The 12767-nt window shown below is 46.1% G+C and overlaps 1 protein-coding gene across 1 annotated transcript in view; it reads right to left on the bottom strand.

The window, feature by feature from the left end:
* The window catches only part of CUNH14orf39 (chromosome unknown C14orf39 homolog), a 44826-nt gene extending 32415 nt beyond the window's left edge, over nt 1-12411 (bottom strand). The window contains exons 1-4 of the mRNA XM_073642233.1: nt 12324-12411; nt 12204-12260; nt 10689-10812; nt 386-475 (exon numbers count right to left, since the gene is read on the bottom strand). Coding sequence (XP_073498334.1) covers nt 386-475; nt 10689-10812; nt 12204-12260; nt 12324-12372 — 320 coding nt within the window. The 5' untranslated portion in view covers nt 12373-12411. The remainder of the gene's footprint in view (nt 1-385; nt 476-10688; nt 10813-12203; nt 12261-12323) is intronic.
* Nucleotides 12412-12767: the final 356 nt, after the last annotated feature.

The raw sequence follows: 12767 nt of genomic DNA, 5'->3' as shown, positions 1-12767 counted from the left end.
AAGTGTGAAACCAGCCTAACTTTTTTCCTTACCTCCTCTTGTGCTGATTTATTTCCATGGATCTAATGATAGATTTTCTGAACTTTAATGTGGTCCTAAATCAACAAAGAGGAACTAAAAACAAAAGACAAACTCTCCTGACAGAAGGAGCTGAATGAGAGATTCTAAGTTAACTCTTTCTGCAGACAGCCACATGTAAGGAAATTAAGAGCTTCTAAAAGCCAACACTACAAAATTTTTAACGAAACCCAATTTCAAAAATGTCACTTGTGTGTATTTGAAAAAAAGGTAAATGTGTGGGGCATACAGCAGATGGACCTTGACCGTTCATAATCCACAAATGTGGTGTGAATGTACAGTATGATAATACAATGAATATCCATACTTATCATTTTCAGATGTATTTCTTGCATTTTCCAACTGGATTTGAAGACCTTCTTCCTCTCGTTTAAGCATTGCAGACGTTGATGTGCATCTGAAACAATAAGACACAAAAAGCAGAATTTCAATTTTTAAGGATTTTATCAGTGGTTACTAAGTGCTTAGCACTGTAGCTTTGCAGAATTTGTTATCCAATCTAAGACATCATCAACAGATGCAGTTTGTATGCTCTTCTGTTGTTTGCATGGGTTTTCTCTTGTTTCCTGCAACATTCAAAAAAAATATTGATAGTTTAAAGTTAGAGATGAGCAAAAAGATTCTCTCTACACCGATCCAGTGTTCAATTCGGTCTTCCATGGCATTTGGACCAGGGCAGAGCAAACTTCCTCGGCTGGCACTTGAATGACGGTATCCTATGTGCCTCTTGCATTTACAAGACCCCCATGACGTCATGAGGGTCTAGTGATCACCAGACGTGGGAGTTCACAGTGCCGAGTCGACCGTTATGGAGTTCTGGACACTGTACCGGGGTAGTGTAAAACATTTTGCTCATCACTAATTAAAGGGGTTATGGGAAATCCTCTATTTAAGATCCTGGAGAGGGGTAACCAAAAGCGGTTCTCGTTTTGGAGGACCTTTTCTGTCTTAGTGAAGCATTTTGTAAACGGCTTATTATCAAGAAACCCTTCTAATAAGTAGGTAGTGCATGCAATACAACTGTTATGATCTGCTACAAGAACTAAGGAAAGAAAGGAAAACTGTCCCTACAATAGGACTAAGCTGATTGCCTACGATGCAGCGGGCAACCTGTTCCTTGTGAACAGACCCGCCTTCGTCCTCAGCTAGTCTGAACGCAGACCTATAGATATAAGGGAGGGGTCCCTAAAAGTACTAAGGACTGGGACAAAATTGGACACCTCCTAGCAGAAGTTGTAGCGGAGCAAAAAGACAAACAGACAAAAAGTACTTAGAGGTCCAAGGACCAAGCAAACTATAGAGATAGGTACAAAGCACCTGGCTAGATTAAGAGTCAAAGTAACACTGAAGTCCAGCAAAGCCAGAAAGGCAGAGCTGGAATAAATAGGCAGCAGGTCACGTGACCACAAAATAGAAAAAAAATAACAGGAGGGTTCTAACAACAACCTCAGTGCAAGATGCAAGCATGACGGAGGATAACCTGGACACAACCTGGGACACAAAGATGTGACCAATGAAGACGTAATGATGGATCCCTAGTGGTATGGGTAAACATTAGTGATGAGCGAGCATGCTCGCTACTGCTCGGTGCTCGCCCGAGCATCTCACTGCTCGAAATGTTCGGCGCTCGCCGAGTATTTCCGGGTTGCTCGGACGGGAACTCGGGTCCCCTCCCTGCATGTTTGGCGTTCTTTAGAGAGCCAATGAACATGCAGGGATTGCCTGCCATGCACTGTAATGCCGTAGCCATGTGATTGGCTGGCCGCACAGCGTCATCAGGTGTATATCAGACCTGGCACCGCCATGCTTGTCACAGTCACCCCGGATCAGACAGTGTAGGGAGAGCTGCTGCTGTGTCAGGGAGAGATTTGCTCGTGTATTAGGTAGTGTAGGGAGAAAAACCGTACATTACACATATCCATCTTAACAAACAGTCCTTCTGAGGACTAATCCATCTGCAGAGATATCAGGCAGGCAGGGTGTATAGGTAGGCAGTGTATATAGCAGACTGCAGTGCATATAGCACAAGAGGCTCCATTCCAATTCTGCCTTCTGCTGCTGTTAGATATTTCTATATAAAGGCCCAGGTCTCAGGGGCCAGGAATACTTTTCTTTGGATCTTAATCCTTATTATTTGCTTAAAAAGCAATCCAGAGAACACTGTTTTTCTGTGCCATTTGCTTGTTTTGGGAGAGGTGCTGCTGCGTCAGGGACAGATTTGCTTGTGTTGTGTATTAGGTAGTGTAGGGAGGAAAACCATACATTACACATATCCATCTTAACAAACAGTCCTTCTGAGGACTAATCCATCTGCAGAGATATCAGGCAGGCAGAGTGTATAGGCAGGTAGTGTATATAAAAGACTGCAGTGCAAATAGCACAAGAGGCTCCATTCCAATTCTGCCTTCTGCTGCTGTTAGATATTTCTATACAAAGGTCCAGGTCTCAGGGGCCAGGAATACTTTTCTTTGGATCTTAATCCTCATTATTTGCTTAAAAAGCAATCCAGAGAACACCATTTTTTCGGCACCATTTTGCTTGTTGGCACTGCAGAATACAGCCAGGTCCTTTCCATATTAGAGCGCTAGAAATCCAGCTATTTAAAACTCTGTTTTCTCCGTCAAACGGATCACATATACGTTGTGAGAAAATACTGCCATTTCTGGCCTCCATTAAAAAGTTCTTTTAGTGTGTCATTGAAGCAATTCACCGTAGTTTGCTGTTCAAACTACTTACCTACAGGCCAGGTATTTAAAACTGTGTTATCTCCGTCAAACGGATCACATATAAGTTCGCTCCAAACTCAGTTATTTGTAGTGAGCATGGAAGATACTGTCCTCTATTTAAAATTGGCAAGGCACGTGGCAAGGGACGGGGAACTGGACGTGATGGTAATGGTGCATGCAGAGGCCGAGTTCAAGGCCGTGGGCAAGCCAAAATTGTGCCAGAACAAACACCCACATCTTCTCGCTTGACCTTCCTGTCCCAATTTCTAGGGGACCGCAGCACACCACTATTGAACCCAGAGCAGTGTCAAAAGGTTGTTGGTTGGATAGCGGATAATGCTTCCAGTCACTTAGCCGCCACCACCATCCTGTCTTCCACATGGTAAAGTCTCAGTAGCCGTGAGTCTGGACCGCATATTACTCACCCTGATCCTCCTTCCTCCCACCATGCCGAGTACCCAGAGACAACTGATCCCACACTTGGACACTCTGAAGAGCTGTTCACTTTTCCATTTATAGATTCGGGCCTCTCACACGGTCCACTTGAAGCAGGGCAAGAGGAGATCGCGTGTAGTGATGCCCAAATATTTGAGCAGCCACGGTCACACGAAGGCGACGGTGGGAATGTGTCACAAGAGGTGGACGATGATGAGACACAATTGCCAGAAAGTCAGGAGGAGGACCAGGGTGCAGAAGTGGAAGACGAGGTGGTAGGTGATATAGTAACTGACCCAACCTCACAGGAGGACATACAGAGCGAGGACAGCAGCACACAGGGGGAGGGAGGCAGAGCACCCCAACAGGCAGGAAGAAGCAGTGTGGTGGCCACAGACAGAAGGCAGGCAACCGTTTCCCGTAACACCAACACGAAGGAAGTTGCCAGCACAACTGTTATTGTCTTCCCGAGTCTGGTTGTTTTTTAAAGACTCTGCCGATAGCCCCAAAAAGGCCATTTGCACCACCTGCTAGGCCAGCATCCGCAGGGGTGGCAAAACTAGCAGCCTGACCACCACCAGCATGATCAGGCACATGGCAGCAAAGCACCCAACTTTGTGGGCCGAACCCCAGTGTCCAGATACAGTGTCTGCGAGTGGCATCATTGCTTCTTCCGGAGTTGTGCATGCAAGCCAATCCCCTGTCCATGGTGCATGCAAAGATGCCTCCTGCCCTGCACCTGTCATTGCACACTCTCAAGTAGCAGCATCAGGAAGCACGTCCATGTCCTTGTCCCAGGGCAGCATTCAGTTGTCCATACCCCAGTCCTTGGAACGCAAGCGCAAATATGCAGCCAATGCCCCACAGGCCACACTACTAAATTCTCACATTTCATGACTGCTTGCGCTCGAAATGTTGCCTTTTAGGCTCGTGGAGACGGAAGCATTCCGCAACCTGATGGCGGCGGCCATCCCTCAGTATTCGGTCCCCAGCCGCCACTATTTCTCCCGGTGTGCCGTCCCCGCATTGCACAAGCACATGTCCCAAAACATTAGCCGTGCTCTCAACAACGCAGTTACCGGTAAAGTCCACCTAATCACGGACACGAGGACAAGTGCTTGTGGGCAGGAACGGTACATCTCGCTGATGGCACACTGGGTTAACATAGTGGAAGCCGGGACCAAGTCGGACCTTGAGACGGAATACATCCTCCCGACGCCAAGGATTGCGGGCCCTAGGTCAATCAGGGTTGCCCCCACGGTCTACAGCTTCTGCACTTCATCCTCCTCAGCCTCCTCCTCCTCTTCAGCCTCCATCTCCGAAATGACCACATCAGTCACAAGCTGGAAGCACTGCAGCACTGCCTCGGCCAAGCGGCAACAGGCTGTGCTGAAGCTAATATGCTTAGCTGAAAAAACGCACAATGCTGAAGAGCAGGCAGATCTGTGGCTCACACGGCTGAACCTACAGCCAGGCATGGTCGTGTGTGACAATGGCTGGAACCTGGTGGCGGCTCTGAGGCGAGGCGAGCTCACACACGTACCATGCCTGGCCCATGTGCTTAACCTTGTGGTTCAGCGGTTTCTCAAATCCTACCCGGAGCTGCTTGTTAAAGTACGCCGCCTGTGTGCCCATTTTAGAAAGTCAGCTACAGCTTCCGCCGCCCTTGCAGTGTTTCAGCAGCATTTGCAGCTTCCAGCTCACAGACTGGTGTGTGATGTCCCCACGCGTTGGAACTCTACACTGCAGATGTTGGGAAGGATTTCTGAGCACAAGAGGGCAGTTGTTGAGTACCAGCATCAACAAGGGCGTCGGTATTCAGTTCAAACTCCACACATAAGACCTCAGGAGTGGACATGGATGTCAGACATATGTACCATCCTCCAAAACTTTGAGGACTCCACCTAGATGGTGAGCGGCGATGACGCCATAATTAGCATCACCATCCCGCTTCTCTGTCTTCTGAAACGCTCTCTGCTCACAATCAAAGAAGATGCATTGCAGGCGGAGCACGATGAGATGGAGCAAGGAACCATACAGGGTGATTACACACAGCCAAGCCTCATCTCATCCCAACGTGGATTGGGTGACATTGAGGAAGAGGAGGAGGAGGAGGAAGGACAGGAGCTAGTTTTATGCACTATAGACGGTACTACCTGCACAGCTGTCATACCGTCTGTTCAGCATGGATGGCCAGAGGACAGAGAGGAGGAGGAGGAGAGCATGGTCAGTCATCCTCTTGGTGAGGACACGGAAGTCTTGCCTGTTAGTAGTCTGGCACGCATGGCTGAGTGTATGTTACGCTGCCTTTCCCATGACCCTCGCGTTCTCAAAATTTTGGGTGACAGTCATTGCTGGTTGGTGACACTTCTAGACCCACGCTACAAGGAGAACTTTATATCTCTTATTCCTGAGGCGGACAGGTCTACAAAAATGGGGCAGTACCAGAAGGCCCTTGTTGCGGAACTATTAAAAAAATCCCATCTGAAAACGCTGGCAGCAGAGGGCACACTTCGTTGGACAACCAAGGAGTACAGGCGAGAGAGACACAACTTCAATCCAGCAGAGGCAGGGGAACACTGTCAAAGTTCTGGGAGAGTTTTCTCAGACCCTCCCATCGCACAGGCCCTGAGGCGCGGGGTACTCTCACAAGGAGTGCAAAGTTTGGGAAGAAGCTGAGGGAGTACCTTGACGACTGTACCAACATCCTCTGTGATTCCTCTGTGCCTTATAATTATTGGGTATTCAAGCTGGATACGTGGAATGAACTGGCTCTCTATGCCTTGGAGGTCCTGGCCTGCCCTGCCGCCAGCGTTTTATCAGAGCAGGTTTTTAGTGCCGCTGGTGGAATTATAACTGATAAGCGCATCCGCCTGTCAACTGAAAATGCTGACAGGCTGACTCTTATAAAAATGAACAAGGGCTGGATTGGGCCAGACTTCTCAACACCACCGAATGATAGCAGCATAACATAAACTCAAATCCAGTGTCTTTTTTGGGAGGTGTATTCCCATGCACCTTTTCACACCCACAAATGGGTATACGCTTCCTGATTTTGTCTATTTGCTCTTGTCCTCCTCCATCTCCTCATCCTCCACCACCATATCACCAGCGTGACCGTGGTCCGTGATGCAACACCCACATAATTTTTTTAAAGGGTGTTTATGATGCCCGTGAAAAAAAATTTTTATACAGTATGTTCATGTATACCCCCCATGGGTAAATGTTTGTCAGCCCATACACTTAGTGCATGGGCATTACAAGTATAGGAGGCCCACTCCTTTCTAATGGGAATATTTTTTTATGAGGCCCTCCTCCACGTCTCTTCCAAGGGGCATTGAAGAGCCTCCAAATTTTTGGCAGCCCTTGCATTCACTGCATAGGCCAACACTATGGGAGAGTCTCTCCTTTCTAATGGGAATTTGTCTTTACTGTGGCCCTGCTCTGTGTGTCTTTAAATTCTTAGTGGGGTTTTTCCTAAAATTGGTCAGCCGTTGGACTCACTGCATACCCTATAACTGTATAGCAGACCCTCTCCTTTCTAATGGGAACATGTCGTACCTTGTTACTGTGGCCCTGCTCCGTGTGTCTTTAAATTCTTAGTGGGTTTTTCCTAAAATTGGTCAGCCGTTGGACTCACTGCATACCCTATAACTGTATAGCAGACCCTCTCCTTTCTAATGGGAACATGTTGTACCTTGTTACTGTGGCCCTGCTCTATGTGTCTTTAAATTCTTAGTGGGGTTTTTCCCAAATTTTGGCAGCCCTTGCGGTCACAGCATGGGCATTACCACTATAGGAGACCCGCTCCTTTTTTTTTACTGAGACCCTCCTCTATGTCTCTTCAAAGGGGTATTGGGTTGTGTCCAAATTTTTGGCAGCCCTTGCAGTCACTGGATACACAATAACAGTATAGGAGACCCACTTGTTAATAATGGGAACAACAAAGCATAGCCGGCTGATGGCTACCTAACAATAGCTACTGCCGACTGCTGGCCTTTTAAGAATAGTAAGGGCCGTCTGATGTCCCTGTAAAAATAGGCTTTATGACTTTCAGAGTCCCTCCATCTTAAATAAAAAAGGATGTGTCTGATGATGTGTCACACACCTCATTGCCAGATAAGGTTGTAAAATGTTAAAATGACATTTTCCGGTGAATGCATTTGTCTTAAAAAATAACGTAAAAAAACAAAACAATAGGATCTTTCTTTAGTATAAAAAACAGCATCACCAATTTAACCTCAATGTAATCACATTGTTCAGCTCATGCACCTCCTCCTCCATCTCCGAAATGATCACATCAGTCACAAGCTGACAGCACTGCAGCACTGCCTTGGCCAAGCGGCAACAGGCTGTGCTGAAAATAACATGCTTAATGCTTAATTGACAAACCGCCCAGCGCTGCAGAGTTGTTGAAAGCTGTAACACAGCAGCCTGATCTGTGACTCTCACCGCTGAACATACAGCCAGGCATGGTCGTGTGTGACAATGGGCGGAACCTGGTGACGGAGAAATTACAGCCGGGGTAGATACGGTTTCCCTCTATGCCAGTCCTTTCACCGAGCTAAAGAATATGGCTGTGGTGAAATACAACTCTCACTGAGAAGCTGTTTCAGATTGAAAAACATTGTGCCCACCAGAGGATTTGATTCTGAGGGCTAACCTTTCTCACCCGCTCAAGAGCCCCATAGCAGCTGCAAAGTTAGCGCTATCATGAACTCTCCTGAGGTAGAAGCCAAGGCACACCAGAGGATTCTCTGGTGGGACCGTCCAACCCTGCTGAGAAGCAGTCCTGGCTAAGAAAAGTGTGTGGGAAGGTTCCCGGACACTCTATGGCTGCTTTTTTACTGAGGAGGAAACACACGCAAACATGGGGAGAACATACAAAGTCCTTGCAGATCTTGTCCTTACTGGAATTTGAACCCAGGATCCCAGCGCTGCAAGGCTTCAGTGCTAACCACTGATCCAACGTTCACCCTTTAATATCTAACAGGCTGGAGAAACTTGCACCTACTGCTACTCTATCTTCAGCTCCTTTGTGAGAAAATGTATTTGGGCAGCCACTCAGTCTACCAAATAAAATTCCTAAGAAGGAAATTGGGGATGGCTTCGCTACTGGTACTGGGGGCAGTGCTAATACCATGATGTCGTACCATAGTTTGCTGAAAATATTCCAGGCTGGTAGGAGGCAAGCCAATTCCCACAGAAAAGTACCAGCAGTAATGTTCAGGCCACATTTCAAGTGCAAGCAGCTTTAGAGGACTTCCTGGGAGAAATGACATGCAGGGTAGGTACGGTTTCCCTCTATGCCAGTCCTTTCATCGAGCTAAATACAACTCTTAGCCAAAAAAGTTGTGGACTGGCTCCGTACCGTCCCTGGCCACATTCACCTGTCCATGTGTTTGTGGTTAGGCGGTAAGTGCACTGGGGAGGGCACGGGTAATGTTGTGGGACCCGTGCTTGTGGAAGGCGGAAGCGATACCGGGAAATATAGTGGCGGCTGGGGACCGAGTATGGATACCCGGCCGCCGCCGGCATGAAGTTGTGAAAAGCTTCCGCCTCCATGAGCTTAAAAGGCCATATTTCAACTGCAAAGAGCTGCCCAGAAATCTGGCAGTTTAGTGTTGCGGCCTGTGGGTGGGTGGCTGGCTGGCTGCATACTTGCACTTGCATTCCAAGTAACAGAAAACTAAGCAGATGATGGCCTCTATCATCATCATGGTCTCACCTCGGCACTATGAACTCTCCTGAAGGAGAAGCCAGGGCCTGGTTCTCTGGTGAGCCCGTCCAACCCTGCCGGAAAGCAGCCCTGGCCAAGAAAAGTGTGGGGGGAGGTTCCCGGACACTCTATGGCTGCTTTTTTAATGTGGATCGGCCATGCTTATGCATTTTATTTCTCAAAGCGCATTACAGATCAAGCCATTGTCCAACTCTGTATTCAAGAAATTAAATGCGCAAAGAAAGATGTGTGTGTGTATCAAACCACCACCGACAAGTGTGAGTTGATTTTGGACGGGCTGCCATTGCTTCTGCAACAAGCTCAATTACAGGACTTCCATGACGTCGTACCATAGTTTGCTGAAAATATTCCAGGCTGGTAGGAGGCAAGAAAATTCCCACAGAAAAGTACCAGCAGTAATGTTCAGGCCACATTTCAAGTGCAAGCAGCTTTAGAGGACTTCCTGGGAGAAATGACACGCAGGATACATACGATTTCCCTCTATGCCAGTCCTTTCACCAAGCTAAATACAACTTTTAGCAAAAAAAGTTGTGGACTGGCTCCGTACCGTCCCTGGCCACATTCACCTGTCCACGTGTTTGTGATTAGGCAGTCCTTCCCAGTAAGTGCACTGGGGAGGGCACGGGTAATGTTGTGGGACCCATGCTTGTGGAAGGCGGAGGCGATACCGGAAAATATAGTGGTGGCTGAGGACCGAGTATGGACGCCGGCATGAGGTTGTGAAAAGCTTCCACCTTCATGAGCCTAAAAGGCCATATTTCAAGTGCAAGCAGCTGTCAAAATTTGCCAGTATAGTATTGCAGCCTGTGGGTGGGTGGGTGGCTGCCTGCATACTAGCGCTTGCATTAAAAGGAATGGGGTAGGGACAACTGAACGCTGCAGTGGGACAAGGACGTGGACGGTGATTGTTGCATGTCTGCAACGACAGGTGCATGGCGGGAGGCATCTTCGCATGTGCCAAGGATCACTTATGATGGGCACTCTTTTAGGTTGTGACCTGGGAGTCAGAGATGCTTCCAGAGGTCCTCCCCATGCTGTTCCCATGTCTTTTCAGCACTGTATGCATGTGTCTGATGATGTGTCACACACCACATGGCCAGATAAGGTTGTAAAATGTTAAAATGACATTTCCTGGTGAATGCATTTGTCTTGGTTGAAAGCAATTCAAAAGTGCAAAAACGTATCAAAAACTCTATGTGTGAACATAGCCCAAGTTATGGGGGACTATTTTTGTTTTTGGTTATTTGTTTTGCCTTATATACAAGTCATTACCCTGGAAAGGATGTTCCTTAACATATTTCCCAGGAAAATCCATTTTGGTTTCGTGTTTGTATGTTTTATTGTGAGTCCGTAAAAGTGGTGTAATACTCTGACCACGTTGTGGTCAGCAGTGATCTGGTAGTCAGAGATGCTTCCAGGGGTCTTCCCCATGCTGTCCCCATGTCATTTGAGAACTGTTCCCATCGATTTGGGCAATTTTTAGGCCCTCTGCAGACCGCCGGGGGGAGCCTCCTGAAAAATGCTCAAGTTTCCCATAGACTTACATTAGGCTCGTTGCTCGGGTCGAGCACCCGAGTATTCCAATTTGCTCAACCCGAGCAACGAGTACCCGAGCATTTTAGTGCTCGCTCATCACTAGTAAACATATATCGAGCTGAGGGTATATTAGAGTTCTTTATATGCAGTGAAATATCTTTTGCTGTACTTACATCATAAGGCTGTCACTGTTTTTTTCATATCTTTGTAAATCCAAAATAACTTCATCGCTTAAACTTATTTCTTTTTTCAAGACCAGAATTTGTTCTTTTTCGTGTAAGATTTTAACTCTATAACCTGTAAGGAAAAAATACAGTGATAAGGGTGAATTATTGAAAAGTAGCATTCAGGGCTGTGGAGTCGGTAAGCCAAACCTCTGACTCCTCAATTTCCCTAACTCCCGACTCCGACTCCACAGCGCTGGTAGCATCTATACCAAGAAGCGTTTAACTGACAATTAAAGGATTTTAACTTTATACCTAATTGGTTAGTTATTGCTTAGTCACAGGATAGGATGTAACTTACTGATCACAGGCCTCTGACCACTGAGACAAAGTTATCCCCTCTCGATAGAATAAGGGCTAAATTATTAATCTCTGGGGTTTTCACTATTAGGATCCCCACCAATCTTGAGAACAGACGCTGGTCGAGCATGTGCACCATGACTTAATTTATTATCTGTGGGACTGCTGGAAATTGCTAAGCACAGCGCTTGATTATCTTGGGAAGTCCTATAGAGAATAAAAAGAGTGGAGGTGTGCCTGCTGAAACGCCGCTCTGTTGAAATGAGCCCTACTCTCAGGGTTGGTGTTGGCCCCTGCAGTCAGACCCCAGCGATAAATACATTATCCCCTATTATCAATAGACCCTGATTCCAGAGATGTGTCACTTACTGGGCTGCTTGCAGTAAATTTGATAACATCACTGTTTTATCAGCAGATTACCGCTAGAGGACTAGTAAACCTGCTGCTCCATATTCATGAGCTCTGTATAACCCCGCCATCACTACTGATTAGCAGCTTTTTGCCTATACAAAGTGTACACAGAAAGTGGCCAATCAGTGGTGTGGGCGGGGTTATACAGAGCTCAGCATTCAGAGAACTGCTCTATCTACAGCAGATAAAGAAGAGATTTTATCAAAACTGCAGCAAGCAGCCTAGTAAATGACACATCCGTGGAATCAGGGGCTCTGCCCTGAAATCATACTGCTCTCAGAAGGGGTAGCAAAAACCTGGTGACAGATTATCTTTAAGGGTGTATTTACACAAGCTGTAATTTTTCCACCACTAACAAATCCATTGCAAAATCTGTTTGTTTTGCATATAGATTTGACATGGAAATACTGCAGAATTGCTATGAATTTCATCCTCGGTAATTCTGTAGCATTTTGTGGCAAATCTGTATGCAAGACTTTGCTGTGGGTCTTTCAAGGGTGAAAAAAGTCAATATGAATCCACCCTAACAATACTAATTATTTTCAGGAAGATCGGGCAAACATGTCCTAAAGATAAATAGTGTCAAGGAATAAACCTTCCAACCTATCGCGAGACATTTATTTATGTTTCTTATTAATGGGGTCATTTTCTGATGTGTTTTTGCAGTAGTACGGTAGTAAAGGAGCAAACATAGCTCATGAATGTAGAAGATGAATGTTGCTGTACTAGTTATTTTCAATTATTGAAACTTACGTTGAATGAGTTCCTTGGCTGTTCTCTTATTCTCAGATTCTTGCTCGTTCTGAAAGACTAAGGACGGTGTTAGAACAGAAGAAAATAAAGATGTGCCCAGGCGTCAGATCTTGTACTTACCTAGTTCTAACAAAAACTTGTCAAAATCGCTAAAGTCCACTTCATTCATTTTGGACAAAATGAACCATTAAATGACTTCAAGGAACCTGAAGAAATGATGAAAAGGGTCAGTGGGTAATAGAAGAAAATGGTTTCAATTGCCAAATAAAACACAATCATATAAATATTGATATAAAATGTGTCGGAGCTTTTGCAGTGTTGTTTGCAGCGCTTAAGGGTAAATGCAACAAAGAAGTATCATCGGAAACCTCCGGTGATTAATGCCTACTATAAGGGTTAGGATCAACATTTACCTTGTTCAGAGGAACTCGGGCATTAAATAACATCATCTGCTGATTCATAAAAGAATTGTCCATGCTGTGGACAAGTCCCTTAGCAATGTGCTTAAAGGAAAAAACCTTGCAGCTTATCCAATGAACCAAAATAATTGGTCTACAATCTCAA

The sequence above is a fragment of the Phyllobates terribilis genome, unplaced genomic scaffold, assembly GCF_046119375.1.
Source record: "Phyllobates terribilis strain yellow unplaced genomic scaffold, ASM4611937v1 Scaffold_7__3_contigs__length_470593459, whole genome shotgun sequence".
NCBI lineage: Eukaryota > Metazoa > Chordata > Amphibia > Anura > Dendrobatidae > Phyllobates > Phyllobates terribilis.
This window is presented reverse-complemented; position numbering and strand designations above follow the sequence as displayed.